The sequence below is a fragment of the Chelonia mydas genome, chromosome 8 (genome assembly GCF_015237465.2).
Source record: "Chelonia mydas isolate rCheMyd1 chromosome 8, rCheMyd1.pri.v2, whole genome shotgun sequence".
NCBI lineage: Eukaryota > Metazoa > Chordata > Testudines > Cheloniidae > Chelonia > Chelonia mydas.
In genome coordinates this window covers 1,135,156-1,154,247 of record NC_057854.1, presented here as the reverse complement: position 1 = coordinate 1,154,247, position 19,092 = coordinate 1,135,156, and the positions used below count along the sequence as shown (strand labels likewise).

Below are 19,092 nucleotides of genomic sequence, written 5' to 3'. Positions count from 1 at the left end.
GAAGGAGCTCTCGCGATAGCTCCGTGCTGGGGGCGGGGCCGGCCGGGGCGCCAGTAGAAGATGGCGGACGGGGCGGGTAGCAACGGGGACGCCGCGGCCTTGCCGGTGGGGAAGGAGGCAGGTGGGTCCGGGCCCCGCGGGAGCTCGCAGGCCTCTCCCAGAGCCGGGGGGGGGCAGCAGCGGGGCGGTGCCCGGGCTCCGCTGCGCCCGCCAAGGGGCTGTCCCCGGACCCGCGGCCGCCCGCCAGTGGCTTGAGCGTGGCCCGTGTGGACGGGCCGGGGCTCTCCGCTCCTCCCGGGAGCGGGCAGGGCAATCGGGGCCGCCTCTCCTCCTCGATTCGTGAGCGCCTGTGCCCCGCGCCCCGACTGGCCCCGGGGGGGGGGTTACTCCGCTTTTCCAGCACCGGAGATGCGGGTTTGGATGTGCTGAGACTTATTATTTACTCCTAAAGGTTTGAAATCCAAGACGCGAGGCCCCCTAACTACATTCACGTGAGAGCGATCTGAAGACGGTCGCCGTGGCCCAGTGTTATTTCAGGGTCCAGAGTCCCTTACTAGGAGCTACCTTGTTTGAAAGTAAACTGCAACACGTTTCCACGTCTTGTTCTTCACAGTTGATCGTATGATCAGAGAGAACAGCCACATTTTCACAGACGCGCAGTGTAAAGTGTGCAGCGCAGTGCTCATCTCAGAGTCCCAGAAGCTTGCACATTACCAGGTACTGCAGGCAGCAAGATGTTGCTGGGTTTCTTATTCTGGATGTAATTGAATAGAATATTTGTTGACCATTAACCCGATTTTCTTCCTCACTCCCTGCTAGAGCAAAAAGCATGCAAACAAAGTGCGGCGGTACATGTCGATTCACGGCGAGGAGGAGCTCAGTCAGGGGAAGAAGATAAAGCTGGAGACCAAGCAGGTGATGTAGAAAACTACAGGGCCTCAGGGCTCTAGAAGAGGACTAGCATCCTGTAAGCACTGAGGAGTGCTTCGTTGACAGGGACTTAGCAGGCACATTCCATGACTGGTGCAGTGGAATATGGAATAATACATCAGAGAGAGGATTGTTGAAATTGGGTAACTTAGGGCTTGTCTACGCTACCTGCTTGGTCAGTGAGCAGTGATCAGCGATCAATCCAGTGGGGATCGATTTATCATGTCTAGTCTCGACTCAATAAATCGACCACTGAGCGCTCTCCCCTCGACTCCAGTACTCCACCAGAACGAGGAGCGCAAGCGGAGTTGATGGGAGAGCGTCAGCTGTTGACTTACCGCAGTGAAGACACCGCGGTAAGTAGGTCTGAGTACGTCGACTTCACCTACGCTATTCACGTAGCTGACGTTCCGTATCTTAGATCAGCCCCGCGCGGTAGCGTAGACCAGCCCTTAGTGAGGACAGCTGAGCCCTCGAGTTGCTACACATTGCTGCAGTGAGCACACCTCTTAGCCAGTGTGTGGCAACACCTGCAATCTAAATAAATGTGACACCCCTCCTCTTCCTCCCCCCCCATAGAAGTACTGCTATGAAGCAACATTTGGAAGGACAGGTGAGGGTGAAAGGTGATTAAGAGCAGTCACAAATGTAATTACCATGTAACTTACTGTCAGTGAGCATGTCCTGTGGAATTAATTATATTGCTGGAGTTTACTTTTTTGGATGATCTCTTGTTACTCAAAGTTCCCCTTGCTGGTGGTTGTGGTGCCTTTAAGGCATTTCCAGCCATCTGCCTGCAGGATGATTATGCAGTTTGAGTAACAGATTCAAGTTTTATCACTGCTTCAGCTTTAATTCCAAATCTTCTCCAGTCCAGCCTCTTGCATATGCCCACATAGAATATACAGTGCAGGGATGAGTATAAAAGGAGGATCTGTGTGTGTGGTGGTAGGTTCAGAATAAAATAGACACTGTTAACCTAGTCAGGTAACTTTGAATTATAGCTGACAGAGTTGGCTGCAATGCTTTGTATTGCGTGGTCCATATTTTGTAGCGAATAGTCTGGGAACCTACACCAATTCAGCCATCTACTTTGTCCTCAACTCCTCTGGGTCATAATAGCCCGCCAAAATGTGCCGCTACCTGATGAAAGTGAGACTAGTCAGAAATGAGAACACGGTTCTTCAAAGGAAGGAATGAAGCTGTACCAAATTCCTCGGCCTTGACAGCTGAATATGTCTGGTTGCTTCAGATTCTCAAACATCAATGTTCCTTCTTGTGAATAGGAGAGCAGCAATGGAGAAGACCGGAACAAATGCTGCCCCATCTGTAACATGACCTTTTCCTCTCCCGTTGTGGCCATGTCTCACTACTTAGGCAAGACTCATGCCAAGAACCTGAAGTTGAAGCAGCAGTCCCCCAAAATGGAAGGTATGGCTGTCTGCAGTACTTGTACGGGTGCCCTGTGAGGGAGCAGCACAAGTAGGTAATCTTCCTACTCACGTCACATCATGATTTCTAGATTAGAGTGGCTGAGTACCTTGCTACAGCTCTGGACCCATTGGCATAAGGGTGCTAATGCTTTCCCAGTGAGATGAGTGCTGTTAGAAATCAGAAGCATGTGGCAGCCTGGTGAAACACATGCCAACAACTCTGTTTCCCCTTTTGGTAGTCTGTTTTGTAGACTTGCATTGCCCTGAAGTTTGCTTTAAGAAAAGTAATTATAATTTGGAGTGACTGGAGTGCCTAGTTCTCCATGTACAGTGCATGCAGAGAGAGTAGACTTCTGCATCCCATCTGGCATTCTTACCCTTTGGAACCTCTGCATTGGGTCAGATAAGGAGACTTTATAAAAAGAGGTGCTCATAGGAGACCAGGTCACTTGCTCACTGCGGGAGCGTGCTCAGATATTTTGAAGGTGCCTATCACTGTGGCATAAGAGTATGTTGCAAGTGTCTCCATCATACAGCAATGGAACTGTGTGCATTTGTCAATTAACTTAATCAGGCTCAGTCCTGTTCCAATGAAGTTGGTGGCAAGGCTACTATTGACTAATGGTGCAGGATCAGGTCCTTCACACACAGTTTAAATATCATACCATTGAAAGAAAATTACTCTGAAAGTACAGTTGTGACGCAGCAGGGAGGGGGGAGTGTTTGACCTTGGAATGTGGCAGGGGAGTTTCACTGGGGATGGGAGACCTGAGAGCCTGTAACCTGAGCCGGGAGGGGGAGGTAACACCTCTGCCCGGGAAACTGGACAAAGGCTGCAGGAGAGAGCCTGCTGCGGGGGGTTTCGGTTTCAGTTTGGTGCTGGGTGGTGGAAAGCAGGGAACCCCAGGGCTGGGATCTAAGCTCCCTGCCCCCCAGAAGGACTTGACTGAGGGGTCCTGGTTGTATCCACAAGCTCTGTTTTAGACTGTGTTCCTATTGTCCAATAAACCTTCCATTTTACTGGCTGGCTGAGAGTCACCGTGAATCCCAGGAAGAGGGGTGCAGGCCCCAGACTCCCCCACGCTCCGTGACAACATTATGGGAGGGTTTTGCTCTGTTCTGTATCTTTTCTTCCCCTTTTTCCATTTGCTGGGAGTGAGTGACATCCTTGTGGGTGGGAGGTGATTTGTTTCCAGTTTCTTTAAATATGTCACTGTTGGCCTGGTGTGCTCTAAGATACGGCCAAGGAGGATCTGCAGTTCTGATTTAACTTGGAAACTCTGACTTGTCTTACCATTCGATATTTGTTTATGGGATATGAAAGGAAGAGATGCGTACAGATCCAAATGAAAAGCCTCCAGCAAATCTTGTGTCAAAAGCCCTTCTCTGTAGAAACAAACTGAAAATTCCAAAGACTGACTCTGGCTGCTCAGTTTGTACATCTCTGAATATTGGTAATTGGTGTTCTGTTTCGTTTTACAGTAACGATGCCTCCACAGAAATGCCCGGCTGACCTCCCTCCCTCTGCTGTATCTTCCAGCGAGGAGAACCAGAACACTTCTGACCCCGACAAGTTCTGCAGCCTGTGCCATGCCACTTTCAACAATCCGCTCATGGCAAAACAGCATTATGTAGGGAAGAAACACAGAAAGCAAGAGACCAAACTCAAGCTGATGGCACACTATGGTCGTACCTCTGACACGCCTGCATCCTCCTCCATGGGTGAGTCCTGGGCAGCCAAGCTTACCAAAGTAGCTGACGGATGGGGTGGGAGGGTCTCACGGCAGCAGTGGGGGTGTGAAAGCTTTGGGATTGACAGCCTTTTGAAGGGAACAGAGTAAGACTTACAACAAATTGCATAATTTTTGTTTTTTTAAGGTAGGATTGGTTAGTGTTTCCATTATAAACCCCTGTTATTGCTTGGGGTATTACCTTAGCTGTTGGTAATTATATCGTCTGTCTAGATGTAAAGTTTCAAGACATAAAGATTCCGAGGGATCTTAGGAGCAAGTTGAATTTCTAGCAAGTGGATTGCTCCCAAACTGGAGCTACAGAGGTGGCAATCAGTGCGCCAAAGGTACCTTTCAGGGTGCCCTGCCATGGGAGAAAATGCTGAGCTTGCACCAATCTTACTGCTCTATGATGCATACATAGGGACTGCGAGGGGTTCTGTCTGTTTTGACAGTAGTCTTTCCAGTCCTATCTGATGAGGTCGTGTGCTTGCTGTATCCCAGCACATACTGGAGGGAAAGCTGAGCTATTGAGAGGGATTTGTGGACTGTTTAAAATTATGTTCTCTTTTGGTAACTGCTGTTTATAAACAGTGTTGTGTATAGAGTCTCTGTTAAGATGGAGTGAAGGTTTTTAAAAGCTCACAATAAACTCCTCTGTACCTCCCACTACACCTCCTCACACCAGAGAAACCAGACTTTACATTTCTGATATTCTGAAAATAAAAAATAACAGCCAGAAGGAAATCCTTTTCAATAGACCTCCCTTTCGGGCCCTCTTTCGCTAGTCTAAAGAGACGTAAAAGGGCACAAGCCCAGATTTTAACCCTTTGCATGTCACCTTTCAGGCACTGATGGCACTAACAAGTAATGGGTATCAATGATACTAAGCAGTCTTCCCTGCCCCTTGAGCAGTAAAACTGAAGATGCCAATGGCACATAATATCCAGCATTAGACTAGAAATGGTCAGGCAGTGGAGTGACCTGATGGTCTAAAAATCTGCTCCTTCCCTAATCAGTAGAGCCCTGGTTTAGTGTCAGTCTTCTGCTGTGACTCAAATAAAGACAACACTAAGTCATTTAAATTCTGACCCTGTCAGGTGCAGGTGGATGCTGTGACCCCTGGGATCTTTGTAGTAGAGAGACTGTACTGTTGCTAGAGTAACTGTACTCTTCCATGGGATGTTTGAGGCACCTGAATGCCTGTCACATCTCGTGTTAATTTTAACCTATCACAAACGAGATTTCAGAGTCTGGACTGCAATCAGGAGCCACTCTGATATGCAGCACAAAGAGCATTGGTCTGAACTACTTTCTCGTCTATTTTTGTCCAACTCCTTCAGCTGTCAGATCTTTGTACAGTTGCTATCTAGCTCTTTCAGATGTCATACACCCACACTCCCCTCCATGAAACTTGGGGTCCAAGTCAAATCTGTGCTTTCCTGGAGGCTCTGGCATCTTCTCTAGCATGGTCCTTCCGGTTATCTCCCTGGACTGCCTATCTTGGGGCTGTACCTATCTTGATTAGCCAGCAGGCACATCTAAAATCTTCTCTTTTTTATAAGTAAGTTTAGGTACCTCACAATTTAAAACGCTCCTTTTTAAACACAACCAGCATAGGGTGGCAGGGATGCAGTTTAAATCGCTTTAACTTGAGTGTCTTCCCATAAGGAAGTGTGGTGGACTGAAATTTTCTGGCCTGGGTTATGCAGGAATGCAGACTAGGTGGTCATAAGTCCCTTCTGGCTCTTAAAATCTGACTCTAGATCACTGTTCTCAAAGTTAAATGGCCTAACAGTCCAAAATCTTGACAATACATCAGCATTGTAAGGAGTGTTTGCTGCATTGCCCTTCGCGCTGTTAGTCGTTGTACTGCTGTTTTTTCCCCCTTAGTTATGTTGTCTGAAGTGTGTGTTCTTGGCCTCTTAGTTGTTTCTTAAGATACCTGTTTTTAGTATTTTTGTGTATGGCATGTTAGCAAACAGAGCCCCTGCCCCAAGGAGCTTGCAGCCTGAGGGTCTGAGCTGGGAATGTACACAGCAATTCTCATCTTAGAAAAAATTCTGTGTAGTTGTCCTCTGAACTAGCCTCCTACACTGTGGCATGTTTTCCACTCCTGATCCCACTTCCTTGTGCTCAGCATCTCTGACCTCCAGTAGAAGTTCCAGAAATCTCACTCCAGCTGGAGTTTGACATCGTACCCAAGAGCACTGATGTATCGGGGACAGTAACCAACAGGAAAGAGCTCTGCAGTTTGTGTATCATTCAAACATATCAGATGCTTCAGGACAGAGCTTAATGTGTGACTGAGGGATGGCATACAGAATCTCATGCTGTATCTTAAAATTTGACGTTGTGTATATAATCTTGTGTGGTGCTGTTTCCCTTGTACTTCAAGTTGAAAAATTCCCTCTCTGAAAGTTCGCTGTCTGAAACTGAGATGTACAGATCAAGAGGGAAGTGGAGATGCAGAGGCATTGCTGTGTCAGATTTTTGGACTGAAAACTCTCAAACCCTACCCCAGGCCACTGAAAGAGCGTGAACTACCTCAGAAACATTACAGTGCATTTTGTAATGAAGAAACCTGCACTCTGATTGGAGACGTTGTTTTTGGCTTGGCACGCTGTTCCCCAAATGGCTGTGGCCTCTGTTAAGAATCCATTGGTGGGGGCAGATAGAGAGCTTGCTATCTCCTCAGCCAGTCAAAATGCTGGATTTTACATGCCATTTATTTCTGTTTAGCAACTGTTTCACTGGTGTGTCCAGTTGATTGATTTATCTTGCTTATTTCTACCTCAGGCACCAAGTGATTGGATAGCTGTTTGTTAACATTGATGTCTGTTTCAGCTGGGAAGGGGTACCCCTGCAACACTTGTAATGTAGTACTGAATTCCATAGAGCAGTACCAAGCTCACATCAGCGGCTTCAAACACAAGAATCAGTAAGTGACCTTTGGTTTAAATGCATTTACAATGGCAGTAGTTAAAGTGTATCGTTCCGTTTCATGCCATTGAATTGGGAGCACTATTTCAGTATGACTCTCAATCAAAATGATGCACTTTGAAAATTTGTGCACCTCCTTTTATGACCGAGATCCACTAGTGTCTGTTTACCTCCCTCACCATGTCTCTGTGTAATCTCTTTTATGGGAGGTTTCAGAGTAACAGCCGTGTTAGTCTGTATCCGCAAAAAGAAAAGGAGTACTTGTGGCACCTGAGAGACTAACCAGTTTATTTGAGCATAAGCTTTCGTGAGCTACAGCTCACTTCATCGGATTGCATCGATGCATCCGATGAAGTGAGCTGTAGCTCACGAAAGCTTATGCTCAAATAAATTGGTTAGTCTCTAAGGTGCCACAAGTACTCCTTTTTTCTTTTATGGGACTAATTTCTGTTGGTGAGAGAGGTTTTTGAGCCACCCAGAGCTGCTCTTCAGGTCTGGAAAAGGCACTCCCAGGGTCACAGCTAAATGCAAGGTGGAACAGATTGTTTAGCGTCAGTAGTTAGCACCTATTGTAAGGGACCATTCAAGGGAGAGTGGTGTGGCTTGAAGGCTTGTGGCTGTCTGTCTCTGGGCATGGCTACACTGGAAATTTCAAAGCACTGAAGTGTGAGTGTGGTCACGCGTGAGATGGGAGAGAGCTCACCCAGCGCTCCTGGTATCCACCTCCATGGGGGGGGGGAGATTAGCTGGGAGCGTGGCTCGCACTAGTGTTTTAAAGCACTCTGACTCGCTGCGCTCGCGGGGGGGGGGGGGGGGGGGGGGATTTTTCACCCCCCCCCCCCCCCCCCCCGAGCCAGCAAGTTAGAACGCTATGTAATGTAAGTGTAGCCAAGCCCTCTGTGTCTGTGTCTCTCTCCCTCTCCAACAGAAACTACTCCAATAAAAGATTACCTCACCCACCTTGTCTCTCATCCTACGACTGACACAGCTATGACTACACTACAGTTTACACTCTGGTCAGTTTTGCTTAGACAGCTCCCTCTACAGGCCGATCCATGGTGCCGCACTAGCATATTATTAGGGCCCTACCAAATTCCTGGCCATGAAAAATGCATCATAGACCGTGAAACCTGGTCTCGTGTGTGTTTTATCCTGTGCGTATACCGATGTGACAGGGGAGACCAGCGTTTCTCCACTTGGGACTCCTGACTCAAAAGGGAGTGGCAGGGGGGTCACAAGGTTATTTTAGGAGGGATCATGGTATTGCCACCCTAACTTCTGCGCTGCCTTCAGAGCTGGGTGGTCGGAACCCAGGCGCCCAGCTCTGAAGGCAGCACCCTGCCAACAGCAGCACAGAAGTATGAGTGGCAACACCATATCATACCACACCACCATTCTGCGCTCCTGCCTTCAACGCTGGGTGCCCAGAGAGTGGCAGCTGCTGACTGAGGGCCCAGCTCTGCAGACAGCAGTGCAGAAGTAAGGGTAGCAATCCCATACTGTGCCACCCTTATTTCTGCGCTGCAGCTGGCGGGGCTCTGCCTTCAGAGCTGGGCTCCCGGCCAGCAGCTGCCGCTCTCCAGCTGCCCAGCTCTGAAGGCCGTGCCAGCAGCAGCACAAACGTAAGGGTAGCAGAGTGGCCACCCTCTTCCCCCGCCCCCCCAGTAACCTTGCGACATCCCCCCACAACTCCTTTTTTGGTCAGGACCCCTACAGTTACAACACAGTGAAATTTCAGATTTAAATAGCTGAAATCATGATATTTACTATATTTAAAATCCTATGACCATGAAATTGACCAAAATGGACCATGAATTTAGTAGGGCCCTACATATAAGAGCTGTTTGCCAGTTGTGAACCAAAAACACCAACCAGCTGCTAAGCGGTAAATAAGCCATATAACATCAGGCAGATGTCCCATATGCATGGACATCTCAGGTCAAGTTGTCTAGCCTTCCTTCTGCCAAGCAACGTTTCTGGAGCAATAAAGCTTTTGATCTGAAAATAGCCTAGCCGGAGAGCTGTTTGCAGCTCCAGCATTTTCTGCTGCCCTGTCTGAAGTTGGCGCATTCAATCATAGACAGTATCACTCAGGCCTGGTCTACACTGGGGGGGATCAAGCTCAAATACGTCGACTTCAGCTACGCTATTCTCGTAGCTGAAGTTGTGTATCTTAGATCGACTTAGAATCACTTACTTCGTGTCCTTGCGGCGCGGGATTGACGGCCGCCACTCCCCCGTCGACTCCGCTTCTCACCATGGTGGAGTTCCAGAGTCGACGGCAGAGCGATTGGGGATTGATTTATTGCGTCTACACTAGACGCGATAAATCGATCACTACCCGCCGATCTGGCAGGTAGTGTAGGCATGGCCTAAGTGTACTGTAACCTGGGACAGTGTGCCCCTAAGAAACATGCACACCAAATTACCTGCTCTACTTGGTGTATTGCTGGCCTGAGAACTACTTCCAGAAGCATAGGTTGCTAGGCAAACATCTGATCCATTATACCACAAACATTTGTACTAGACTCTTCCACAGTTGGGAGTCCTGATTCTGAGCTTTAAATTAGAGGGTTCTCGTAACGAAGTCAAACTGGTAGGGTGAAGTGTTCCTTAGAAAGGGAGGGGAGCTCAGTAGTAGGAAATCTCCATGGTGAAAACCTGCTTTCCAGCCACATGTCCCAGAGATGCTCAGAAAAATCTGGGAATGGGGACAGGCAGAAGGAAGGTGCTTCACTACCCTTCTGTACCATGGGGAATAGCAGCCCCTCCGTGGGTTTTGTAACAGTGGGAATATTCCGGCACAGGCAAACTCCTCTATCAGAAGGGTTTGACAGTGTCCCAAGCCAGGACACTGCGCTGAGGAGGTGCCCAGCCTTTGCAGCGCAAGGTGCTGAGGGCTCCGCCTGCCCAGAATTTTGGCCTTAGTTCTGACCTTGTTTGCATTTGTACAAGCTCAGGACACTTCGGGGTGGCAGGAGGCTGTTGGTGTCCCCCTCCAATTGTAGGTGCTTGTGGGCTCGCACGTATCCCTCACAAGTGCTTGTGTTCCATATGTACCTGGTGAGCTGGCTTCTTGCACTGGGGCATTGCACCTCCAGGCAGAGGCGTGGCATGTGCACCGTGAATGAGCTCCTCAGCCTCTAGTGCTGAAATAGGACTAACGCCTGCTGGCATTTTTAGTGACCTCTTAAGTGGTGTTAGCCATTCTGTAGAGCCCTCAAATCCGCTATGTTCTTCGCAGAAAACACAAGTAGGACCCTACCCCAGCTCCTTACACTGCACACATCTACCTTTCTGTAGCTGAGAACACCCACAAAGACGCTTGTCTACCACACAGGGTCCTTCAATGCTATTCCAAAGAACAATGTCATGAAACGTGGCCAGAAAAACTCTGATCTCCCTCTAGCGAGGCAGAGCAATAATTCTCCCCATTACAGAAAAAACCCTCAACAGTGGAGTTTCAGCAGGAAGCTGCTCTTAGCTCCCAGGAGCACAAATTCCGGGGTTGCCAGTCTTTGGCGCCATTGTAATTGGTTTGTTTTAAGCTGCGATTGGTCTAAGCCCTTGTCTGCTGGCTGCCAGCTCCAAGGTGGATTCTACAACCTTACTGAGAAGAAATTGAGGAAACTTGGTTTATAATGGAAACACTTGATAGACATTAGAGTGGCGCTGTCAAGCACTGGGTGCTGACATTTGTGCTTAGTTCTGTAAATAGGTCACTTGAAAGCACGTTGCCTTGATGTAAGTGTGCTGCCCAGCTGCAGTAGGGTTGTTGCTGATGATAGCAGTGTTTGTTTTTGCAGTGATAACTGACAGACTTCAGAGTGGTTCTGACTGTCTACTCTCCCTTTCTTCCCCTCCCCCCTCCATTCACTGTGCAGGATGCCAGGAGCAGTGCCCAGCGTAGGACGGTTCCCAAGGCAGCAGTATGTTCGGGAAGAGTCAACTGCCCCTGGGGGCTACAGTTACTTCAGCCAGGACTTCTAGAGCAATCTGCAGCCCTTTTCTTGGAGCTGTCAGAGGCCCAAGAACAAGCATTCTTTGCCAGCCCACAGTGGCTTCATTATCCCTCTGGATAAGCAAAGCCGTTCCCTCCCGTGTGCGCCTGTTGATCAGCCCTAGGGCTGGATGTCTCTCTTTGATGAAGAATCCAGCAGAAGCAGACATTAGCCAGCAGGACCTCGCTCCCCAAGAACGGTTCTCATTGTGCAGTTTCTTCCTGTGTGGCTGGTGAGGTGAGGATGTGTCTGGTACAGGCAGGGTCCAACCGCTGCAAACAGTCTGTCTCAAGGCCACCTCCTCCCTCACCTAGAACAAACAGCCTGGAATTCCTGCATCTGATGAGCCAACACCCTGTGCCAGGGGTATCTGTCACCGAAGGAAGGCTCCTGGCTCTCATAGGGCAATGGCTAGGAGGTGAGGTGTGGATTGGACGCTTCGCTACACCAACAAATTAGCCTTGCCCAGGCTTAGACTGGGAAATCCTAGAGCTGTGTTTCTTCCTGCCCCCTCCCCCAGTTGGGTTTGTGCACAAAGTTTCTTGGTCCACTGACTGCCATTAGGGCTTTTCTGTAGTTCTGCAGGTGTTGGTTCTGGAGCATCTGTTATGTGGTCTCTTTACATAGTTACTCTATATGGCATACAAAACCTGCGGCTAAAACAGGGAGCAGACAGGGCCCGCAGAGAAGTAGAGAATACAAGCTGCTGGGTCTCCAGAGAACTCTCAGAACCCCATTGGCCTCCACTTATGGCGCTTTTCACTTGAAAGGAAGGAAACTTTCAAACCCTCCTTGCAAAGGTTTATTTTTACGTCAAACATTCGTGTCAGTCTGTTAGAGGAAATGGTTGAATCAGGTGTCCTTCATTCAAAACCTAAAGATGTTAGCAAATCTTGATGTGGTGCTAGCAAGGCTGAGCTCCTTGGGAGAATGCTCCCAGACTCGTTAGAGGAGACCCCCGAAGGAAGGGCTAAGGTGGCTTTGAATCTCAGATCACGTTTGTGTGGTATTTTTTTTCCCTTCAGTTGAGGTATTTTCTTTTTAGTCTCTACTAAGCTTCTGCACAGAGCTGCACTCTCCCAGCTGGCCTGTCCATGGGTTCTTTCTGACAGGCTGATGCCCCTTCCCTGTACCAGGCCTTGGCAAGCCCCCATTTGGCTGTCCTCCCTATCTCGTCCCTCATGAGGCTTGTCTTGGGACCTGGGGCTTCCCACACCTTGTGCAGGTCTGTTGTGCTGCTTTTATCCCCCAGGAGTGACATCCATCCCTCTAAAGAGGGAGGCATGCCCACTCTGCGACACATGTGGACAGTGATCTCCTGGGGCCGATAGGAGGGAGTGTTACAGCTGTGGATGCTGCATGTCTGCCAAGGCTGGGGGGAGTGGTGGTTGGGCATTACCGCTTTGTGGCTGGGATTCCGAATCAAGGCCATTGACTTTCTCCCTGAGCTCTGTGTGAAGCAGCTAACGTTGGAGTAAGACTGGGAGCTGGCCTGGGCTCCAAGGCATAACCAAGATGACAGGCACGGGGCAAATGAACACACAAAGCAAGGGGACCAAGTTGGACACTAATCGCTGAGCTAGCACCTCTATGGAGTGAACTCCTTCCCCTCCACAATCCGGGCTGCAGCTCTCCTCTGCAGCCTGACCTGCATTACCACGCCAGAAGAGGCTGCTGCTGGTCTGCCTAGTGCTTTCCAGTCTTGCCATACTGCGAGGCCCATAGGCTGACTCTGCCCTGCTGAAGAGCCCTTCCCAACATCAGACTGACTAATGAGCAGTAAATTCTAACAAACTGAAGGAAACACCATGTGCATTATGCACACTCCCATACTGTGCTGCTTTCTAGCTAGCTCTAGTCTCAGTGTGCCGGTCTCCAGAGTTCCTGGTGGCAGGCACTGTGTGTTAGCACCAGGAGCTCTCCACTTCCAGCATTACAGGAGCAGTGTGCAGGTCTGCTCCGCTGCCGGGGCTGCCTCATCTGATACCCAGTGTCCGCGTAGCTGCTGTTCCCCTAGGATAAGGCCTCTGAATAGAGGGTTACTGTGCGTGTGCATTGGCTGTTGCAGTTCCTGTTCATGCTCATGGCAGAAAAGCAGGGTGGGGTGAGCGACACTGGTGGACCAAAGTGCATCTTTGTCAGCCTGCCATCTTGGGTGCTGCAGCCCAGGGCATATTGGGGCTGAAACCCAGTCAGTGATGGGTTTTCTCATGCTGCTGCTGTGAGATGGTGACCGGTAGCTGGTTTCCAGCCAGGGCAACCACTGGGTGAGTACGGGAGAGTCCAAATCTGGACGCTGCTTCCCCTTTCACTGTTCCAAAACTTGTGCCAAACATGTTTCCCAGCTGGGTTGGCCTGGGCAGTTGTAAGAATATATCCTATTCCTTGCAGGCCTGAGCTGGCGTGTGGTGGGACAGACAGCACAGCTCTGCTGGTGTTCAGCATGCGTACGTCCCACTCACAGCGGGACAATGTTCTCATGCATCAAGGGAACAGACTTAGCCTAGTCCAGTCTCTCTCCTCATTCCTGCCTGGTTATGCCCAGGGCTCTGCACCATATGCCCAGGCGTAGAGCTTGCCAGCTGATCAAATGAGATTGGCCCTGTGTTGAGGAGGCATTCCTCTGAGCTGCTGCAATGCTGAGAGATTCACTCAGCATATGCCCTGCAGTGTAAGGCAGCTAGTTTATCCATGACTGATGGGGCCGACAGGTATCCTGGTATGCCAGCCTCTGGTTGTGTAAAGCCTTCCTTTAATTGGCCTCGATTCTTCAGGGCTTGGCACTGTGCTGAGGCCTTGTCCTGTATGCAAGGTGTGTGTTCTAACCTCGACAGCATGGCACACAATGGGCATGTGCAGTATGAGAGAGCAGAGGGGGAATGTGGTGGCTTCCTTGCTTTGCTCTGAGAGTAGAATCTGGATTATCCTGCTCTGAATTGCATTTTATTTGTGGTGGCTAAGAGGCTATGTCTTGAAAAGAAAGTGTTTCACAGCTCGAAGGACAGGAGAATACTGTGATAACTTGATCTTCCCAAAAAGAAAAGGAGGACTTGTGGCACCTTAGAGACTAACCAATTTATTTGAGCATAAGCTTTTGTGAGCTACATCTGAATGCATCCGATGTAGCTCACGAAAGCTTATGCTCAAATAAATTGGTTAGTCTCTAAGGTGCCACAAGTACTCCTTTTCTTTTTGTGACTACAGACTAACACAGCTGCTACTCTGAAACTTGATCTTCACACTGGCTCAGCTGGGGAGAGGGCTGAGCTGTGACTTCCATGTGTTTCCATTTGCTTCATGCCCATTTGAAAACCCTGCCCAGCCAGTGCCGGGTCTGAGAGTGTAAAGCAGGATTCTCCTTGTCAGTGACAACACAATTCCATTGTCTCCCCAGCCCGGACCTGCTGCCTGGGAGTCTGGCTAGAGCGAGTTGGTTCCCAGCTTGCTTTGTGTGCCACCCGAGGGGTGAGAATGCTGGAGGGCTTGAGGCGTAGTGAGTGCAGACACAGCACAGGGATATCCCCTAAGTCAGAGGTGGCTTGTTCTAATACGGACATGGTTGCAGGCGTCTGGAGCTGCTCTGAGGGGTGGGAAGGACTCTGCCCTGTGGAAATGGCCAGCTTGGCTGCTGTATTCCCTATTGCAGGATTGGAATGTGACTGCTCTGCCTATGCTGTAGGCTTGACCTGGGATGGCCTGCCATTTGCCCTGCTATGGTACAGACGCTCAACGTATGGGGAACTCGGGATCTTCTCAGCATCCTTGTTACAGCTCAGGGTCTGACTCATGCAAAGGGAGCCATGCAACTCCAGAATGCTACAGACCGGCAGGGGTGCCTGCAAGTCTAAGCCAAGCCCCTGACATCTACCTCCTGTTGGCATTGGACCCCTCCCATGGGAAAGCTGCCCTCCTCTCTCCTATTTAAACAGTGGGGGTCTGAGCTAGGGCCCCTGGTGAAAGGGAGAGCAGGTTAGCAGGGTCCCAAGCAGCCTTCCCCCAGCTGGATCCCCAAGCACCATATAAGTCTATAGGGTGAAACCTGCCTTAGTAGCTATCACCATGCAGTAACGGCATGTCTTAACCAGCGTGACGAACGGTCCCAGAGGTGCATTGGGAAGCTGGGAGGACACCGGTTCGATGAGGCTGGCACAGCAGAGTCCATGTCTCAACTCTTGCGGAGTACGTGGCACAGAGTGAGGCCCTTGCTCAACATGACTCAAACCCAGCACCGTCTAGCTCAGTTCATTGCTCAGAGCAGGCCTGGTCCCATCACCTGCCGCCATCGTGTGGGACGCCTGGAAGCCAAGGAAAGACTGGGCCCCCTAGTCATTTCCCCCAGGTGCCTTCCGTGGTGTGTTGCGCTACCCTGGCAGGTGGAGGAGGAAGGGGACAAGGCTGAATTGCTTTAGCCTTTGTGCTCCTGCTGTTTGCGGCAGTCAGGCTCCAGGTCAGCATCAAAATCCCATGTGAAGTCTGGCCATTTCGAGGAACAGCAGCCTCCAGACCCAAGTCAGCATCACCATGCTGCTCCACGGCACTTGCCTGTGAATGTCTGGCTGCAGGAGAGCTGGTGTTTTCCCTCAGCCCAGGCCTAGTGCTGACCTGGTTCTGCAGCTCTTCCACCTGGGGATCAGCACAGCCCAGGTATTCGGGTGTGCAGAGGCCATGACAAAGCCAGGTGTTGTGCTGCACTGAAGGGGCAGCTGGTGTCTTGCTCCTGTACGTTCCAGAACACAATCACCTTCAGCAGGGGCGGCTGAAAACTACTGAGCAGGGAGTGTCTGCCCCAGCTGGCAGCCCCCTTCACCCCTTAGGCCAGGGGCATTCTTATGGCTGGTAACCCTAGTGCCTGAGGTGGGGCAGCAGGGCCCTGCTGCTGCCCTGCCTCCAGCTGACCACTGCACTTGGCCCGGAGCATGGGAGGGAAGTCTCCCATGTGCCCCACATCACCTGTTGGAGCCTAGATGGGCATGGGCCAGCTGCTCATGGCTAAGAGCTGCAGCAGTGACTAGGCCCTGCCCCGTGCCAGGGGCTTCATGGGTGTGTATTGTGCTGATGCAGAGTCCATACAAGGCTGGCCTGTTTGTGCAAATCCCTGCTGGTGCAGGAGCTTGGGCAGCATGAGGGAACATATGGGGCTTCCCTGCTCAGTATCCTGAGAACTTGCTTCCCCAGTGGATGGTTATCGCTGGCAGCTGGCTAGAGCCAGCCTCAGGTAGGGCTGCCTCCTGGCCCAGTGCAGAGCTGGGAAGGGGTGTCCTTTAACTGGCGTGTTTTCCCTCCAAGAGCTGGGTGTACCAGCGTTTCCACCGCGCACTTCACTGCTGTTGGGGCAGGCACCTGGGGCTCCCCACGCTGCCTGTGGGGGAGGAAGCCTGCTCCATGGGGAAACACTGCTCTCCATCATGGGCAGGAGGCTGGCGTGCCATCACCCCTGTGATGAGCTTATTAACGGCCTGATCTCAGAGCCAAGGTTTGCAAGGGGCTGCTGCCAGCTGGGTTTCCATTAGCCTTTCTTGCTGCAGCCAGCTGAGGTCCCTGCACTCCCTGGGCTTGCTCTGCAGGGCTCTAGCTGAAAGTAGAGCAGCTGTCCCCAAAGCCAGCAGCCTGTGCTGGCCAGGGAGCGATCTGCTGTCACTAAGACAGCTAAGGGCCTGCAGGGAGCAGAAAGCCTGCCTGAGGAGAAGCTCTCAGGGCACTGTGCAGAGGCAGGGCATAAACCTGAAATGGGCTGAGAGTTCTCCGCTGAAGTCTCCGGAACCAACCCTGCAGTGTAAACTTCTCCGGCACTACCCCAGCCTGGCTCTGCTCTGGAGTCAGACAATGTTCAGGTTGCTCCCACTCCCCGAGGGCCAGTCGCTTACCCCAGGGCCATTGCCCCCTAGATCTCGTATCAAGGGCAAGGTTTGTAGCCAAGCCTGTAATTATTTAATTTATTCTATAGGGAAAAGAAACAAGTTATTTACAAGATTGAAGCAGGGCAACTCTCACCAGTGAGTTCCCAGCTGAAGCTTCAGAAGGGAGTAGCTCCTGTCACAAGCAAGCTCTCTGTCCTTTCGGGCTGACCCAGGCTCCGCACGAGGGTTTTTTGGTCAATGCCTTGTACTCCTTGCCCCCAGAGTCCAAGTTGCAATGAGACCCATTTCCTCAGGCACTTCCCCCTCCTGCTTTGAGCTACAAGCCCAGCTGATGGGAGGAATTCACTTGCAAGACTCATGGGGGGGAGAAAACAACCAAGTCTTGTTCTCTTTAACGTTCCTTTCTTGTCCCTCTGGTGTTGCTGGGCCTTCCTTGTGGGGTGGACCGGGCACCTGTGGGGAACCAGCCCTTCCCACCAGTTAAGGCCTCTCCTGTCTGGTGATTTTCATTGTGCCAACACTCCAATATCCTCTTGGCCCATGAGCTGCAGCTGTTACAAGTGAGATTAACGCAGGCTGCAACACACACACACCTGAGCTGAAACACTCAACCTGTTCTGATGTGTCCTACCAGCCAGGTGAGCCAGGCTGCTCCGCTTGTGTTCAGGGGAGACATGGGGACCTTGGCATGAGCTGGCAGCTGGTTTGCCAGCATCACGCTCTGCAACTGTCCACATTTTGACTCGTTTCCTCAGATCAGTCCTGGAGCCCAAGGCCTGCTCTTGGGAATGCCCTGCCCTGCCCTGCCCTGTCTCTTGGGAACTTCCCCAAGCCAGTTGTAGGGCCCTTGGCCAGCTGGGGCTTTGGGTCGAGTCGTGAGTGGGGGGGCTTCGCAGCCATGGCATACCGGGCTAACTGGACTCGCTATCTTCCCCTGCCAAAGCCAGGCAGCCACATTTGCCTCTGCTCTGCATGGGGGCCAGTGCAACCGGGGAAGAGGGGGTGGATGTGCCGGGGCCCCAGCCTAGCAGCGTGATGGTGCGTCTCCTGGATGTTCAAGTCTCCCGCTGAGTGCGCGAGTCGGTGCTGTGCGTGTGACTGTGACGTGTTCGGCAGAGAGCAATGCTGCCCCGTGGGGCCTGCTGCCCGCAGCTGTGTGTGCTCACAAGCCATGGGGCTAATCTGGACCAGGCCACAGCCACTGTGCGTCTGCTATTGTCTGTGCAATCCTGGCCCTGGGATCTGCCAGGCCACTAGCTGGAGGGACAAGCCAAGGACAGGGGCTGCGGGCCAGGAGCTCACGCTCTGCCTGCGCTGGGGGGGCAGCGCCTGGCTCGGACCCTGGCGCTGGGTGCTCACGGGGCGCAATCAGGACAGGGCTCTACCTCCTCTGCCCACAGGACGGTGGCCAGAGTCCATCAAATCCCTGTCCCCCGAGTGCCTCACGCCCCCTCTGCACAGGGGCCCTTCGCAGTAAAGGCACCTGCCGCCCCCCCAGCCTGGCTCCCAGCCCGTTTGAGCGGCCTGCCTTTCTCCAGCTCCCCATCCAGAGGGCGAGTGGGCTCTGCCCAGCCCATCACTGCTCCATGGGCACTGCCAGGCCAGAGGCTCGCTCTCCTGGCTGTACCCCAGCCCTGCCTGTGTTCCCCCGGGCCAGGAGCAAGGCTCCGTGGGGGCACCAGGCTTTGTTCAGTTTCATTCCTGAAATCCCAGCCCAGGCATCTGTGCAGGGCCCCGGTGCTGCCAGGCTGGCTGGGGCTGAGCCGGGCAGGGCGCTTCCCCCGGGAGCAGGAACAGGGCTGGGGCAGGGTAGAACTGTCCCTGGGGTGGTAGAGCCTTGGCTTGAATCTCCCCCCAGCACAGCAGGCAGAAAAACCCGTTCCTGGGAGCAAGGCTGGGCGGCAGAGGGCACACCAGGGGAGGGAACTTAGTCCTCTGGGGTTCAGCCCTGGGGCAAACACAGCAGGCCCCCCCTTGAGGCTCTGGCCCGGGTGGCCTGGAGCTGCTGTGGCCCAGGCAGAGACAGGCACCCCCAGCGCCCCACAGAGCGTCCCCGAGCTGCCTGGTGTCTGCCAGGGCCACCCTGCCAGCCGTGGCTGGGACTGGAGGAACCCAGCTGCATTAGCCCCCGGGGTGGGAGCTGGGGCAGTCCCGGGGGCGGGCTGTGACCCATCTGAACTCAGCTTCTGTGGGCGAG

At 52.0% G+C, this 19,092-nt stretch overlaps 1 protein-coding gene across 3 annotated transcripts; it reads left to right on the top strand.

The window, feature by feature from the left end:
• On the top strand, positions 1-13,427 carry ZNF346 (zinc finger protein 346). Of its 3 annotated transcripts, XM_037907435.2 has the most exons (7): positions 1-121; positions 614-717; positions 820-915; positions 2,217-2,361; positions 3,846-4,085; positions 6,941-7,034; positions 10,921-13,427. In XM_037907435.2, the coding sequence occupies exons 1-7, from the start codon at positions 61-63 to the stop codon at positions 11,024-11,026; spliced, it is 846 nt and encodes a 281-aa protein (XP_037763363.1). In that variant the 5' UTR covers positions 1-60; the 3' UTR covers positions 11,027-13,427. The 3 variants fall into 3 exon arrangements, with proteins under 3 accessions (XP_037763363.1, XP_037763365.1, XP_037763364.1); XM_037907437.2 differs by lacking the exons at positions 6,941-7,034; positions 10,921-13,427 and adding an exon at positions 6,234-6,453 and having other exon boundaries at positions 3-121; XM_037907436.2 differs by lacking the exons at positions 6,941-7,034; positions 10,921-13,427 and adding an exon at positions 4,328-6,227 and having other exon boundaries at positions 3-121.
• Positions 13,428-19,092: the final 5,665 nt, after the last annotated feature.

Excerpts from the sequence above, each read along its gene's own strand:
- ZNF346 (XM_037907435.2), top strand. The coding sequence starts at position 61 with ATGGCGGACGGGGCGGGTAGCAACGGGGACGCCGCGGCCTTGCCGGTG. Across the intron at positions 122-613 it reads GCCGGTGGGGAAGGAGGCAG|TTGATCGTATGATCAGAGAG; the intron begins GTGGGTCCGGGC and ends TGTTCTTCACAG. Across the intron at positions 718-819 it reads AGAAGCTTGCACATTACCAG|AGCAAAAAGCATGCAAACAA; the intron begins GTACTGCAGGCA and ends ACTCCCTGCTAG.